At 48.8% G+C, this 17,449-nt stretch overlaps 1 protein-coding gene across 1 annotated transcript in view; it reads left to right on the top strand.

Moving 5' to 3' along the window:
• LOC144731739 (plasma membrane calcium-transporting ATPase 2-like) overlaps positions 1 to 17,449 on the top strand; it is a 174,488-nt gene that overhangs the window by 111,030 nt on the left and 46,009 nt on the right. Inside the window, exons 7-11 of the mRNA XM_078612947.1 lie at positions 2,912 to 3,043; positions 6,334 to 6,369; positions 11,019 to 11,324; positions 12,543 to 12,757; positions 14,873 to 15,115. Of these exons, the coding sequence (XP_078469073.1) occupies positions 2,912 to 3,043; positions 6,334 to 6,369; positions 11,019 to 11,324; positions 12,543 to 12,757; positions 14,873 to 15,115 (932 nt within the window). The remainder of the gene's footprint in view (positions 1 to 2,911; positions 3,044 to 6,333; positions 6,370 to 11,018; positions 11,325 to 12,542; positions 12,758 to 14,872; positions 15,116 to 17,449) is intronic.

Genomic DNA, 17,449 nt, shown 5'->3' with positions numbered 1-17,449 from the left:
GTACTCACCTCTGCCACAGGAACATGTAATTTCTACCACTGGCTCAGGCCTGTAAATACGTGATGAGAACTTACCTCAATGCTCATGGGCTAGAAATCTCTTGATTACATTTCTTGTGCGCACATACCAGAATTTGGTACTTTATTTCTAGATTTGAAGCTTTCGTGACTGCAATGATTCATATTCTTAGGTTTTTTCGGTAAAGTCACGTAGGTAAAAAACATTAAAAAGTAAAATAAAATAAAAATCACGACGTTTCGGAGGCAACACAAGCTTCCGTCTTCAGGTGGTACCGTCACAGCCACGACAGCTGTATCAAGGTACTTTATCATCAGAGTAATCCCAAGTACCTGGGTGCCTTAATGGTTTACATTTGCATGTTTTTTATCGATCCCCTATTGGATAAAGGACTTACCGACATCGTGTCGGTCATGGGGGTTGTTTGTCCACACTTCACCATGCTGATCCCGTGCGGGTTGGTGAAGGGTTGGACGGTGCCCCAGGACCAGTTCAGATGTCACTCGACACCGATGTTAGCCGTGGCTATCATCATCATCATCATCAACATCATCAACAACATCAACATCATCATCAACAACATCATCATCAACATCATCATCAACAACATCATCATCAACATCATCATCAACAACATCATCATCATCACCATCATCATGCACAGCAGGCATGATGTATGTATATCCCACTTCTTTCACACTGCACGAAGCTAATTGGAGGCTCGAGATGACGACGGATGCTGACGACGATGATGGGCTGAATCAACCCTCAACGGGGATTTAAACCCACATCCTTCTCAAGCCTGAATAGACTGTTGGGGCAAGTGCTGTCAGACAGCACCTATGATGGGCCAGAATGGCACACGAGGGAGTGGGTGGCCAGAACCAGGCCCCGACCGCCTTTGTCTGCCTAGTGGCGATATTTGCATGTCGCACAAGCTACTCATTTGAGGCCGAGTCGACCTAGTGGAGGCCCAGGACCGGTTCAAATAATCGTCACCGGTGTTGGCCGTGAGCGGGGACGAACTCGGGCTGCCGGGTTCGTAGCGCAGCGCGCTGACCGCTGCTGCACCACCGCTCCCCAAAACCACCACTCTCACACCAACCACACGTCGCTGTCAGCCATCTCGGCAGTGTAGGGCATCTGAAGGTCACGTGGCGAGGGATTCGCTTTCTCGGCTTTTTGGTGGCGGGCGCCGTGAGTCTCGGTCGCAGACACTCACGCTCGGCAATCCGTCCATCGCAGGCGAGAAGCTCAGCAGTGTGGCTCAGGCCGTGATCCCGTAGCCCCTATGACAGCACATGTTCTCAGTGCACTGCTTCTCTCTGTAAAGGGCCAGGCCTGCCAGGCAATCCGCGAAGTTCCACACTGTCTTCATGGAAATCCTCAGAAGCTATTTTGCCATTTTAAAATATCAGGATTGGGTGCGATGATCTCAAAGAGGTGATTGGCCTGTGCATGTCAGGTAAATGGAGTTCAACATACATGATATAAATTCCGCGAAAATTGAACAGTTTAATATTAATGTATACGTTTTTTACACATTCGAAATATGTACTCCGATTTAATACAAACATGTATCATGTAATTGCACCAATAATATCAATAATCTAGGTTCGGTAGCAGCACGATGAGAATGCTAGATTCAGAAGACAGCAAGTTGAAATGTAGATGAATGCGGTTATTGTCAGAGGAATCTGCCGCATGACTCTCCTCCTGTCAGTGAAATTGCCACAGAAAACAGGAGTTGCCAGTAGCAGCTGCAGCAGCGTCATTGGTGTGCCGTGGACAACCCGGTAATAGGATGAATATTCATCCACTTTAAGGTGTAATGTAGCAGAAAGAGGTATTATATTCCGCGGGTGAGGAATTTGCAGGTAGATAGGGGTGGTCGGGGAGACTATTCTTGCACATGAGAGGACCTATATTATTTTTTTCGTTCAAAGTGGCACGGTTGGCTACGTACGGTGCGAAAGAAGCTCGACATAATACACAAGAGGTCATCAGGGCCAACATCTGTGGTACTCCTATCCGTCGCCATTGCTGCCTTCCTTCTGCTAGATCTCTGAGCTGTTGTTTTGCACCTGATACCCAGGCCCGTAAGGCCGCTTCAATCTCGCCATGGCCACCGTCTGGATTCCGAGTGTTCCCCTTTGCCGCGGACCTCTTAGACTCGTTCGCATTTGTCCGTGTCATGGTTTTACTTTTGTTAAAAGATTGTGCGTGTGATTTGTCTTTAATTAGGCGTGGAATGTTTGGTTGCTATCAAGTTGAAGTTACTGCATGTCGTTAAAATTATGCATATGCTCATTTTATACTTTGACTCGCATCATATTTTTCAATAACATCTTCATCACCACCACCACCTTTGTCGTATCATTTGTGGCCACTGTTCCATCATCATCATTAACTACGCAACAATGATTAATCTAAAAATCATCACCGCTACATCATTACCAACTCCTGCCACCACGACCACAATACTCACCACCACCACCACCAACTCTATGCTGAATACCATCACCTTCACCGCTATAACAACCACCTCAAATGCCATCTTTATTTACACCACCCCCATTCGCACCTCTTTTTCACCACTCATATTCCCACTTACCCCACCTTCACCACCTCCATAACTTCCACCACCACCCTGCGTTCGCACATCCACGACCTCCACCACACCTGCCTCATTTCTATCACGACCACCGCCGCCACTCATTAACTTCACCATTACCACTACAACCACCATTACCTGCATTGTCAAATCCATCACCACCAACAACTCCACGTGAATTCAAAAATCTGTCACCACATCCATCATCACCTCCGTCGCCTTCACAACCTTTCGCCGCCACCTCCGTCCCAAACCGCCAACGCCACTGCCTGCGCTCAGGAAAGCCAGATGGTCTGGAGGAGGGACAACCCCCCAGGGGTTCGTCCCCAGCGGCCCGCGTTCCGGGCCCCGGGCCTCGTGCCCAGGGCCACGCTAATTCCGCCGCGAACCCAACCCCGGGTGTCTCCAACGGTACGTGCCACCGCCGTTCCGCCCATCTCCCCGGCGAAATTAATGCCAACTCCGCTGGAAATCGCCACAGGGACCGCACTCCACCCTGGGCCACTTGAACTCACTCGCGCCTTCCCAAGTTCGCCGAGCTGCACAAAGAGGCTCATCATTTGGCCGTGTCTGGGCTAAACGAGAGTCAGCACTGACGAATGCGCGGTTCCGATCGGGAGCTGCAGCTGCCCTTGAACAAACAGAGTTCCCAAGTATGGCGATTGGATCGTCTCAGCCCATTATTGTTGGCAGCGCAATACATAAATCAAAGTTGAATAATTTTTTTCTCAAAAGTAAATCCGGGTCTGGGAAATAAAAGATGAGCCCACGATGTAAATACCGACCAGTAATTCGTGAACTTCGGAACGGGATACAACGTGCACACGCGTGCCACTTTAACATGGGAGTTTGTCTCGTTGCCTTTAAGCAAAGACACGTGACGAGTGCGTTTCACTGGGGATGTGTGTATGACAATCTGAATCGGAGTTTCCCTGTTGTAATGGGCAAATGAGATGGCACTCATATCTACAATCCTGTGACGAGGCTAGTTTATCAATAGGATGACCACTGTTGACTTCCCACGAAGTGGTGCACACAAACTGTATCTCTTCATACCCTGGGTGCTGCAATGTCAGCCCACGTGTAAGCACACTTACCAAGGAGCAATTGGCCAAACATCCCAATTCAGGACCGTCCTGAAAATGTGCATTCGGCCTCCCTCCGCCCGAGGCTCTCCTGGGTAAATAAGTTATTAGAAGGGGCCAATTTCAGTGGAGTTGACATGGTTTTGTTAATTCGCCGGGATCTGTGGCGTAGAGTAGTGCACATTTAGTAAAATCTGCTTCGCTCTTGTCTACTTTTCTGTCAGCATTATTCGCAGTCCGATTTTCCTCATTCTTGGTCCTATGTTGACGTCTTATTGCTGGAAAGGCCCAGGCGTTATAAACTATGCCAAGCTTTGCCAACTCTGAATGTCTTCCCCGCAAATTCCACTCCCGCTTCGCTTCAATCCAAGGTGTCGTGTTGAACGTGTGACATGTGGATTCGTGATTCACCGTGCTGGGATTACAATAATATAAAACGACATCACTCTAGAAACTGCCTGATGATGCTTGATGTAACTGTCAGCGAAATGGCGTACCCATTTCAATGTTGTGAGAATTCTCTCCAACACAGACCGGTGGTGCTGCTGCTGTAGCAGCGGTAAACTGGCACGTTTGTTCATCACGTGACAACTTTATTCATTGGCCGTGTCAGGTGGAGAAAGGTGCACGACACAAAGTTTTATTTACGCGACCCAACCCCCAAAAAAAATCAATGACCAAATCATAATATCGGTCACAAAAGCCTTCTTCGTAAAATGTTAAAGTGCTAATTATGTGAATGAAACTAGTGACAAAAATATTTGTCGAAAGGTCGATTCTTATTTATTTCAACGATGACTACGGAGTGCAAATGACGATGACCACGACCGCCCACTGTCGATCCAAGCGTGGCCACGATGAGCCTAAATTAACGATGCAGGCGGATCTAGAAGCCCTCTTAGAGCCAAGCTAAACCAAACTTTTTATTTTATTTCATCAGGTAAGGCCCACTGAGCAATATAGTTTTATTTCCACAAATAATAGCTCAACGAAGTGGCTTATCACGTGGAAATGTATTGCAGCCAAATACTCTAAAAGCATGTTGATTCTAAATGTGGAGGGAAAAACTGGAGGACCCGCAGAAAAATGCACGTGACCACAGGGAGAACACACAAACTGCAAATATACAGCAGGCATCAGGGTCGGGATCGAACCCACGACCTCCTGTATACCAAGCGAGGTAGTTAACATCTCCTAGCCATCGTGGCACCCCTACAATGCGCCAAGAAAACAAAAAAAAAACAACAAACGTGGTGATTGGCTCCAACTGCATAGGAAGAGATTCACTGAGTTAATGGGCAGGTCGACGTGAAAGTATTAGGGGAGCGCGGTGGGGGGGGGAGGCTGAAACTTACACATAGTTCTCGCCAACTTTTAACAACGAGGAGTAGCACAGGCGTTTGACTGCTCGAGTCGGCGAGATCGAGAGAGAATGACGACATGAAACGTGAAATCCACAGCCACAGACTTGACTACAAAGCCAGTGTTGGTCATCGGCTAGACTAGGACGCTTGACTAAAATGCAATAAAAAAAATTCTGGCCAAATGAACACTGCTTGGAAATCTATATTATCCTGCTTATCCTTGAGCTATCAAAATGAAATGTATTGCACTAATTGTTGAATTGTTGTGCTGCACTTAAACATCTCAATTGTTTTTTTTGAAGCATATTTATATTTTGTAATTTTCCCCTATCGATGATACGTAAAAATGTCTTACGTACAAATATTTTGCCATTTCAATTATGTATGGTAAATTCCTGCTTGGTTATTTATGGAATCCCAGCCCAATTATAAATTGGCTGGGTCAATTATTGTATACCAGTTTAGCTCCATTATAAATAATGAATCTCATATAAATGGTAAATGTCTGGCCTTAAAAAATCCCTGTGCATGTGCTGTTGGTGAGCACCTATTAAGGCAAGCACAGCACAAAGGGGATAGTGCAGCCAAAGATCCCCGTATAGCCTTAACAGACTGTAGGAGCAAGTGCTGTTAGCGAGTAGCACCTATGAAGGCCGGCACGGCACACGAGGGGGTGGGTAGCCAGCACCATGCCCGGCCGCCTTTGTCTCCCTCGTGGCGATATTTACATATCGCACCAGGTACTCATGTGAGACTGAGTCGACCTAGGAGAGGCCCAGGACTGGTTCAGATAATCGTCACCGGTGTTGGTCGTGAGCGGTAATCAAACCTGGGTCGCCAGATTCGTAGCGCAGCGCGCTAACCGCTACACCACCGCTCCCCAGTGAAGTGTATACACACACAGTGCCGTGTAATATGCACACTAAATCATTGACCACATTACAATGCACAATCTAACACGGTGACCATTAAATGCAAATATTAGCATCGCCCGTTGAGTGCAAGGGGGTGCTCAATAATATTACTTTAATTTTTGCATTGGGTATCAGGCGGCATGTATCACTGTGTTGTATTTTGCAGCACGCTATGTCTGGGTAATTGCTAAAGGTCGCATAACGCACCGAAACATATTCAGATGTTCTCGCGCATGCGTCTTCCAACTTTGTTTTAACCACCATCGGAGTCGCGGTCCTTTTTCCATTTAAAACCCATCCCTTTTGTTGTTGTGCAAAATGCATTTGTATGCCTTCAGGAAAAAACCAAGACGCAACTGTGGAGACTGGCAAAGGTAATGAGAAAAAAACATATAAACCAGAAACTAAAAAAGTTGTGTTATATTTCTCTAAACGACTGCCACTTTATATATCGAGGTTATATAACAATAATACTTTGTGCAGGATATTGGAAAGTAACGCTCCATTCAAAAGCAGGGTTTGTCCGTTCTTCACTTTCAGCAATGAGCCGGCAATCTCGGAAACACAGGTTAAACTCCCCGGCAATGGGGGTTAGGCTTACTTATAAATAGTCTCCGATTACATCATTTTAAATACGTGCAGTTACATATCATTTAAATATCATTTAACTGTACGTGATATTTGAAAATTCACAATCTGACAACACTTTTATGAAACAATCTCAAAGTGCCCCCTTGGCTAAAATATACATTTTGGTGGCAATTCCATAATCTCATGACGGGGGGCAAACTTAACGTGTAATGAAATGAAACATTTTGATCGATCTAGCCTCCAGAATAGCGGCACGCTGCTACGACTGTAGGCTGTATCTCACTACCTCTGATTTAATTATTTTATCCATGAAAGCCACACCGAGCTGGATGACTCTTCTTCAGGAGGGTCCTGCTACGTTGGGGCTTTTATTTGTCAAGATGTTGTCCTTGGCAATGAATGATGAGCTGTGTTTATTGTACCACGTGGGAGGAAACTGGAGCATCCGGAGAAAACCCCACGCCTTGCGCATGGGGGGGGGGGGGGGCAACGCTCGATCGCCCGTACAGATGGAAACAGATGGCGATTAGTCGACTCGCTGTCCAGGTTATGGCACCTCGAGACCCAAGGGAAGGGGAGTTTCACAACATTTGTGCGATCCACCAACACACGCTTCCTCCAGTGCTGGATAGGAGGCATGCGCCACCACTGCCAGGTGCATACAAAACGTGAAGCCTTGGTCCTGGAATAACCCGCGTAGGGAAAATGACGCCATTATTTTTTAATCCTTTATATTAAGTTCACTTGCTTGCTTAGGACCGTGCAAATCTTTCGGTCGTTTTTTAACCAACTTCCCGTGATCCAATCGAGCTGACATTTAGCACACAGACTCGTTGTGCGTGACAATGAATTTTCGTGAAAAATGTTTTCCATAACTTTAAATTTTTTAGGAATTGTTTTTTATATTTAATTACCAATTGCTTAATGGTGCAATGCAATCATCTGACCCATAGGTGGCAGCCATCTCAAGCCAGAGGACGAAAGGATTTATAGTGAAAAACTTTGTTTTTACGGGTTATGCTTATTCTCCCAAATTAATTGTCGAGTAATTGTTTTGGAATTTAAAATGATAATACGAAAGCAAACATGAAGAGTATTCATCTAGCAAATACTAGTTCGTAGTAATATATTACTTTATTACATCAGTAGTAAGGTAAAAATACCGGATTACAGGTAATCCTTTGGTAGTCTGGTTACAGTAATGCGTTCAGCGCTTTACGAACCTGGATTCAATGTCAATACATTCAGTATAAACTGTAACTAGTGCTTGTACAATTCTTAATTCATGATATTAAGATATAAAACTGCTCATACATTTAACCAGAATGGTTATACATGTTTCGTGATGTCATTGCATTTTAAACGATATTCGTTATTTTTTACATTTTAACTGAAAGCACAGTAAAATGCAGTTTGTAAAAATGTATGACCCAAAAGGTGTATTTGCGATGTTGGCACATAAGTAAAACGTTCACACCGCCCATGCTATAAACGTGTATTTCATTGCCCTATCAAATCGACCACGGCACACCCACAGCCCCACCAAAGCAATTACACGCACGGCACTGTGCCAAACCACTGCTGGATGAGGACCTTCCCCATGCCGTGCGCGGGTCACGGGGCTTGCTTGATCGTATTTCATCACGCTGGTTGATGATGGTAGTTGAAGGTGGCGAGGGTAGACGATCGTGAGCGTACGTAGAAAATGGGAGCCCAGTACCTATGTTGAACTTATTTCGCACCGTGCGTGGCCAGCAAGCAGTTATAAAGAAACAATGTTTTTTTTTGCCGTTGTAATCCCTCGTTTAATTTGTTTTGTTGTTGTGAATAAAAGTAAGTGGGCTAGGTAAGGAGACGTCGTCTGAAGGGATGTTGGCTGACGGTTTAGGCTAACGATGGAGTGGGCAGGCAAAGGTGGGAACGCGGCGCACGACAGGACGCGCAGCTTGGAGATGGAGCGATGGAATGGGATCGTGTGGAGGAGCTAGATGGGATAGCCTGCTTCACGAGGCTGTGAGATATGAGGGCTTGGGGTCTCAGTTGACCCAGCAGTGAACAGATCGTGGCTGATGATGATTGTATTGTGCTAGTGCAGTCACGTTAACGTCAAGCTGATATACAAGGCACCAAGGCAGTGCGCATCTGAAAGTCACATTTTCATAACAACAGCAGCTATAAGCATCTTCTCCATAATAGAGGTTTTTTCGGCTTAAATCGCGTAAATATATAAATGCGTCGTTAAACCCGCCACCACCCGACACAGCCAACTAGTAAGGTTTGTCACGTAAACAGAACGTGCCAATTCGTCACTCGTACAGCACTAACCGGTGTGTCGGAGAAGCCAAGCCACAACATTTACAATCTGAGAACGACGTTTCGCCAGTAATTACAACCAGCTTCATCAGGTGACAGCCAGCTTTGTGAGCATCTCCTCAAGCATCTTCTCACTAAGCTTTCGAGTCACGTCAGATAGCCCAGGACGCGCATCGTCGGCAAGCTGCGCTGCGACATCTCGTCGTTTGCCGTCTCGGCGACGGAGCGACAAGACGCATTTCTTCACCCGGAGGTCTGAAGGACCCAAAAAAGAGTCAAGCGCGTAATGCGGTTGACTTTTTTTGCCGCATTTCCACTCCCCCCCCCCCCACACGTCCGATTGCTCAGACACGGTTGAAGATCCAGTTGCCAGACTCCTCGCTCGCGAGTAAAACGAGGCCACATCACTCCAACAGACTCTCTCTAAGCTCTCTCCCCTCCACCGGCTCCCAATGCAGTGACTAAGATCAACTACAAACATGCCTTTGCCATCTTCAAAATCCTCCACGGATTTCGCCCCCCCCCCACCTACCGCTCCCACCGCTCATCCCGCAGCGTTTGTCGACTTCGTGTCCTCTCCACTTTCTCCGCCAAGGTCTCCTGCAAAATCCCCAAGGTCAACCTTCTCGTTGTGGGAGGTCGCTCCATCTCATCTGCTGCTCATGTAGTCTGGAATTGTTCACTCATCCTCCCGCTCCCCCAGCTATCCGTGCTGTGGACTCCCTTCCCAAATGCGAACACGTGACCCCCCCCCCCCACCCCCTTCTCCGTTCCCTTTCACCGACGATGAAAACATGAACATTATCTTAAACACCTGACCTTTCCAAATAAAACGCATGGGCCAGTATTTTGTAGGGCGTCTTGAGATATGGTTGCATTTATATTGTAATTAATTGTGAATGTGTTTTTTTTTCTGTCGCACCTGAATTTGTGAGAAAATAATATCTGTTTTCTTTTGGGTTGCGTCTTCCTTTGCCATATTTTCTGAGTTGACAGGGCATCTATCAGGTATCATCCACTATGAAGGAATTATGATAAAAACGCAGTTTGAGCTCAGTTAATCAGTTCATAAAACTACGCAAACATACACAAAACAAAATACGTCCAGCTCTCTGCAGCGTTTTCCAGGTTTAACAGCAAAGCCGTTGGGCGCAATATGTCCGACGTTTTGCTTCGAGTACCGGAGAGCTTCTTCAGGACAGTGGGAACCGCGAATCGTTCCGTGAGAGGCTCTTCCAGCAAGGGCAAGCGAAACGTCGGTCGTCGTTCCGAACGACGCGGGGCATGACCCACAACCACGTCAGAGTTGCAGTAGCAGCAGCGGCGGCAGCACGTCCGCCAAAGCCTACGCAGTAGAAGCGTTCGAGACGATCGCACTCGGGACATTGGCGACCGCCGCTTTCTCCCCTCGGTGCGAACGCGCTCTGTCGCCAGCAACGGCGTGGCCTGCACGTGGAGGCTTTAGAGAAACGTTCTCAATGCCAAGTCTGCGTCGGTGTGGATTCATGGGCGTAGCTCAAACTGCCGAATAATTCGAGCTCTTGGTGATGGTGCAGCCCTGCAATCACTTGCTCATGCTGCTCCTCGCAGGAGGGGCCTCTCGTAGAAGGAACTCAAAAATAACCCCTCTAGAAGGTCATTTGCCTACTCTTCCACGCCCACCAGACATCTTGGAAGAGGTGGGAGAACTTCACACTGTACCCCACCACACGGGACCTGCCAAACAAATTGTGGTGTGGCGATGTATATATCCTTGCCCCATTGTTTCCACTGCCATGCCAGGAGATGGAATCGGACCGGTGGCTTCTGGATTGCAAGTCCAGTGTGCTATCCATGGCGCTACGGCAAAACATCCTTACCAATGACAACCATTCATAATATAGGTGTTTGGGTCAGATCGCGTTATTTATAAATGTGTCGCAACCCTCCACCACCCGACACGGCCAAACAGTAAAAAATGTGTCACGTTTTCCAAAGGACAAAATAATTCACTTCTTTAGCCCACCGGTGTGTTGGTTCGCGAAAGCCTACGTGTTAAAATGACAACCATGTTAGTTGGATCTAATGAAAACTACAATGTAATGTCCTCAACTTGTGCTTGCTGCCCCCCTTCTCCTAGTTAAAGCCTCAGGTGGAGCGGCCATGGAAATGCAACCGCTGAAGACTCCGGAGGTGATGGTGGTTGGAGGTGGCACGGCTGGCGGTGGTGGCGGCGGCGGTATCGGCGGCTTTGGGGCAGTGCCCTCATCCCCGATGCCGGCCGCCACGGGTGGCGTGGTCGGCGGCGAGGGAGGCGTCGCCTGCGCCGACGGCGGCGCTGGTGACGAGAACAAGGAGGTCAAAAAGAAGCCCAACGTGTCCAAGAAGGAGAAATCGGTGCTGCAGGGGAAGCTCACCAAGCTCGCGGTGCAGATCGGGAAAGCCGGTGAGTAACCTGCGGGTGAGGGGAGACGCAGATAGCCCCTCAAGCCTTGTGATGCGAAGCAGCCGGCAGGTCAAGCCGATGGCACATAATGCGAAGGTGGGAAGAAAGGATTGAAAGTGTCAAAGTGTGAAATGTGCGTGGGGTGGCACCTGGCGCCGTTCATCGGTGGCCCCGAACCGATGGTGGCAATTGCACATTCATATGGCAGAGAGCAGTGACGGTGGCCACTTATCTGACCACGTGGTACCATCTATTTTTTTGATAAAAACCTTACTATGCTCGTCCTACTTTCAAATAACTTTTGGCCCTCAGATGTATGTTCAAGTTGTGCAATCGATTGCTCTGCTTTTCAGAATTTGAGTTATTGATTTTGTATGCGATGTGCTTTAAAGCCTCCGTGTTAAATTGGCGTTCTATTAGCCTTGTATTTTTTAGTATTAGGTATACCATCCTTGATGCATGACCTTGCCGTTCGTAAATGAACCACGTTTTAGGATCGTTCATGTTTTGTTGCTGTAGTGACCAGGTTTCTACGATGCAACCAAGTCCCCATGGAACATGAGCGTTTTATTTCCCAATGGGTTTGACCTTTGCCAAATGAAAGCCTCACGGTTGGAAGGTTGCGAGTTCAAATCCCAGGCGGAGGGGGGGGGTCACAACTTTTACGATCACTTTTCTGTTGGTCTTTAAAAACGAGCACCACTTTTGGAGGGAGTCAAGAAGCTTTCCATCGTGAGTGGTTGCCGAGTCCATTCATCAGGATCATGGACATCTCAGGACCACGAACGGGGAGGCGACCATCACGCGACGTTTACCCGGTCACAAAAGCCTACGCGTTAAACAGACATGTGCATCCAGTGTATAACGTAGGAATACTGATATCACATTATAGAAGAGAAAGAGACACTTATAGGCAGAAGGATAGTACAAGGTCTTGAACTTGTTATTGAACGGGTGGTAGGGATTCTACAGCTCAGATGACTAGGGGAAGGAAGTTCCAGACATTGTTGATCGCCCACACAGATACCTGCCGTCTGCTGTGTTCACCTTCAATAACCTCTCAGCACCTTGCTCTGCCTCTCGTTGTGCCCTCAAGATCTATACCTGCCTCCTACATTCACGCACACGCGCCTACTAGCTCACTGTGTTGCTCTTACCCTCACCCTTCTCTACCCGTGTCCCTTAAACCCCCCCCCAACCCCGTCTGTCCACACACAGGCCTGGTCATGTCCTCCATCACGGTCCTCATCCTCATTCTCTACTTCGTCATCCAGACGTTCTGGGTGGAGGGCCGGCCCTGGCTGGCCGAGTGCACGCCGGTCTACGTTCAGTACTTCGTAAAGTTCTTCATCATCGGCGTCACCGTGCTCGTCGTGGCTGTGCCAGAGGGACTCCCTCTGGCCGTCACCATCTCACTCGCCTACTCCGTGAAGGTTCGTGCGCGCGTGCCGTGTGCGTGCCGCGTGTGTGCCACGTGCGTGCGTGCAACAATGGCGGATCCTGGGTCTGTGTGTACGTGGAGTTCTAGACTTAGGAACACCCGACTTACGAACACACCCGACTTGCGAACACCCGTACTTATGAACACATCCAACTGATGAACACATCCAACTTACGAACACCCGTACTTACGAACCAGCTTCCATTAAAAACATTTTACATTGATTTAAAACGCGAACACGTACTTGCAAACAGAACGGCGGACCTATTTTGTTCAGCAGTGATCCTCCGCGAGATAAAATGAGTCACCCTCGCGCTGGGAGTGTTTGTGCGTGTGTGTGCACCCGCACGCACGTGTGTGTAAGTGAGAGACTGTTGGGGCATGTGCTGTTAGCGAGGACCTATGAAGGCCGGCACAACACACGAGGGAGTGGTTGGCCAGCACCACGCCCGGCCGCTTTGGTTCCCCATTGGCGATCTTTGCACAACACACCAGCTACTCATTTGAGGCTGGGTCGACCTAGGGGAGAGCACAGAACCGATATAGATAATCGTCATTGCTGCTGGCCGTGAGTGGGAATCAAACTCCGGTCGCCAGTTCGTAGCACGCGAACCACAACGCCACCGCTGTCCACCACCGCACAAACCTCCACAGTCTATAGCCTGTCGTCATGCACGGTGGTCGCCCAGCGAAGGACCGTCAGAGGCCTAATTCTGCACAGCTTCCGAAATCCAATGAGTTTGGGTGAATTCCGAGTGCGTTGGTCAACGGCATAATGGGATTTGTAAAGGACCATTATTGTGTAAGCACAGAGTGTACCTATTTGTTCGCACCATACGTAGCCAACCGTGCTAATTCGGAGGTGCGAGTGTGACGACTCCACTGTTCCAATGGTGGGGGTGATGAAAGCGGCCCACAGCTGTGCCCATGTTTCACCACTTCTTGTGAGGATGTGTCCATGTTTTCTCAATTCTTCCCAGTCGGTGTGGTCTCAAAAACGACCAAATGATCGCACACCCCGCCTTCACTTATTTCAAGCTGGCACGTGCAATTCTGCACCAGGGTTTGCGCGTTGTAAAAATCCACCTTTGCTTGGGAGTCCATCGGTATCCACATCGCCGTCGAATGTCCTGCTGTGCACTCGGATGGCCCCTGTAGCAGTCACACTCCACAGCGTGATTGCTGCTGTGGTCAGGGTTGCTTTGAAGCCTGTGCACCTGCTGGACCTGCGATTGCGTATCGATTAAACTGCACTACCTTTTCCCTCGAGGGCTTTTACTTACGGCACTGAAATCAATGGCCATCCCTTTGTAAACTTTATTACATATTCTAACTGAGTCGAATGTCATTGGGCTTCAACTGTGACCTTTGCATGAGAGGTTGTGATGCCCATGGACCCAACATGTCTGTGTCACGTGTGGTGCGTGGGAGTTCAGAGGTTAGCAAGCAGCACTTCGAACCCAACAACCTGAGTTCGATTCGCTCTCACGTCCAGCACCAGTTGACGATTTTCGGACTGATCTTGGGCCTCCCCTAGGTGGACCCAGTCGTAAATGAGTACCTGGTGCAGTGTGTAAACATCAGCATTGGGGAGACAAAGGCTGCCGGGCGTGGTGCTGGCCACCCACCTCCTCCTGTGCTGTCCCGGCCTTAATAGGTCCTCGCTAATGGTGCTCACGCAATGACAGAGTTGGCCAAAGAATGAATGCAGGAGCACAGAGCGTAGGCAATTGTTGGCACCGACTCTGTGGCTGCCATCCCACTTTGTGGTTTTCCCAAAACCATAGAATCTCCCTCTACTCTCTCTCAAGGATCGAACGACAACGCTGTTGCCTTTTTCAATTTAAAGCTTTCGTGACTGCAGGGATTCATCTGCTTGGTTCTTTCGGTAAAGTCACGTAGAATGGAAATAATAAAATAATAAAAATTAAACATAATAAAATAATTCTCACGACGTTTATGTTTTATTTTTATTATTTTATTATTTCCATTCTACGTGACTTTACCGAAAGAACCAAGAGAACGCTGTTGCCCTTACGCATTCTCGATTGCTCTCGATCATCATCAACGAATAGCGCCACCCCCACCCCACCTCCCCCTTCGACAGAAAATGATGAAGGACAACAACCTGGTGCGGCACCTGGATGCGTGCGAGACGATGGGCAACGCCACGGCCATCTGCTCCGACAAGACGGGCACGCTCACCACGAACCGCATGACGGTGGTGCAGGTGTACATCGGCGACGTGCACCACCGCGGAATCCCGAAGCCCGACTCCGTGGCGTCCAGCACGGTGGAAACCCTCATCAACGGAATCGCCGTCAACTGCGCCTACACCACCAAGATCCTGGTGAGGATCGCTCCCACGGGTCGCTCGCGTCTAGGTGGGAAGGGGCGGTAGACGGGGCGGGGCGAGCATAGTGGGGTGGGGCGGGTGGGCAAGGCGGGTAGGGTGGGGTGGGGTGAGTGGGGTGGGTAGGGTGGGGTGGGGTGAGTGGGGTGGGTAGGGTGGGGTGGGGTGACTGGGGTGGGTAGGGTGGGGTGGGGTGAGTGGGGTGGGTAGGGTGGGGTGGGGTGAGTGGGGTGGGTAGGGTGGGGCGGGGTGAGTGGGGTGGGTAGGGTTGGGCGGGGTGAGTGGGGTAGGGTGGGGCGGGGTGGGGTGAGTGGGGTGGGGTTGATGCAGGCATGGTGGGGCGGGGTGGGGAGGGGTGGGGCAGGCGGGGCGGGTGCTGCCGCGATCGAATCCGAATCTTTATTTAGCCCCGCTCCGGAGGAATGCGATGAGCCTTGGAGCTTCCTTTTGTTCGCAGATGTCTAGTAGAGGTGTCTCAGCAAGTTACGATGAGTCTCGCCATGTCAAAGTTTGTACCCAGGGGGGATCCCTTGCGAAAATGGGTTACGTTTTTTTTGTTTGCATGCGTCTCATTGGGTTTATATCATCTCCTGGTTAAATACAGGATACGCGTTTTCATGTTCAACTTCCTTTTCACCGTACGTAGCCAATCGTGCTAATTGAAAATGCGGGGAAGGACAACACACTAAACACAAAAAGCAGTTCTCAAGAAAGGAATTGTCAATCTAGAGGATACAGATACACGTACATGACATACGTACATACATACTGTACGTACGAAGATGCAATTGCAAATATCGGTTTTCCGTAGGAACTTACGACTCTCGTTCTGAGCAGGCAACTGGATATACGGACAGATTTGTTCGTATCTCTGAAAGTTCGTAAGGCGAATGTTCGTAAGTAGAGGAGTCTCTGTACGTGGCGACTATAGCAACAAGGCTTACCTGCCGCGTTCGTTTCCAGTGTTCCAAAGTTGATGGTAAAAAGTTCAAAGCGTTAAATAAACTTGGGATGTGGGCGCGAGGTGGAGGCGCGAGTCGGGGCGGTGGGGGGAGGGGAGATACTACCGTGGCAACTCTAACACCTACTCACATGAGGCTTTGAGGTCGTTACAATTCATTATGATATTCCCTAGAGCTTGATGTAGATGTTGAAGTGTGCCGTTTACCGTTTCTTTGGACTTAATTGACTTTTTTTAGACAACTCCGCTGGGGCTGCGCCAGCGATCGGCAGCGCGCACAGATCAGCATATTGGTTAATGCCTCCCCCCCCCATGCTGATACCAGGAGCAAATTAATTAAAACCAATTTAGTACGGGTCGTTAGCATTCTGTAGAAATAAATATATATAGCCGCACAAAAACATAATTACGTCTGCGTCAGTTGAAGGGAGTTGCTATGTTGTTGCCGGCGAACGCAATCCTTGAAATTCAAGGCTCTCAATTCCTGACCGTGACGAACTCACAAAATAGTGGCAGTGTTACCCGAAACCTCCCACCACCCACTCCCTAGGTCTGCACAGCCCTACCCCGTGTCAATCCACTGCTGGATGAAGCCCTCAACCATGCCGTGCGGGTCGCACGTGTCACATGACCGTACTTGAACCACGCCGGTCAATGTGGGTTAGCAAAGGCAGGGACCATGGGAACGTGGAGGTGGAATGTTGTTTCTTTCGCTGCACTGCCCTCTGGCGCCCTCCACGTAACTCCCGCAAATGCTGGACCCAGGTCCGAGAATGGCCGAGATCGAACAAATTATTTCCGATTTGGTCTAAGCCAGCGGTTCTTCATCTGGGGTGCACGCCACTCCCTGGGGTTGCAAGATGCCCTATCTGTTGGTGCGAGACATTGCCATATTTTTTTTGAAGGTTGATAATCGAAAACACAAATTAAGCAAGGGCATGTAAGTACAACTTTGTTTCATGAAACCTATGCATGTATTAACATGATACATGTGTTTAACGATTGGAGGCTGCGGTAAAGGTTAAACACCACTGATTTAGAACAATCTCAAAGCAGGTTCCTGCATTGAGATATTTGGCCAATTCCATTTTTTTTAGTATTTTTAACTTCTTTCGCACCATACGTAGCCAGCCGTGCTAATCTGAGGAGTGTGGCTTCATGCAGGACACGGCAAGGACATCCTCTTGGCCACACACCACAACCCTGCTACCTACAACACCCATCGTAGGTACAGGGTTGTTTCGCTGAACGCGAGCACTAATCACGGTGGCTAGGAGATGTTAACTCCCGCGCCTGGGACACAGGAGGCCGTGGGTTCGATCCCGACCCTGACACCAAGTTTATATTTGGAGTTTGCACGTCTCTCTCTC

Source organism: Lampetra planeri, chromosome 40 (genome assembly GCF_965212315.1).
Source record: "Lampetra planeri chromosome 40, kcLamPlan1.2.h2, whole genome shotgun sequence".
NCBI lineage: Eukaryota > Metazoa > Chordata > Hyperoartia > Petromyzontiformes > Petromyzontidae > Lampetra > Lampetra planeri.
This window is presented reverse-complemented; position numbering and strand designations above follow the sequence as displayed.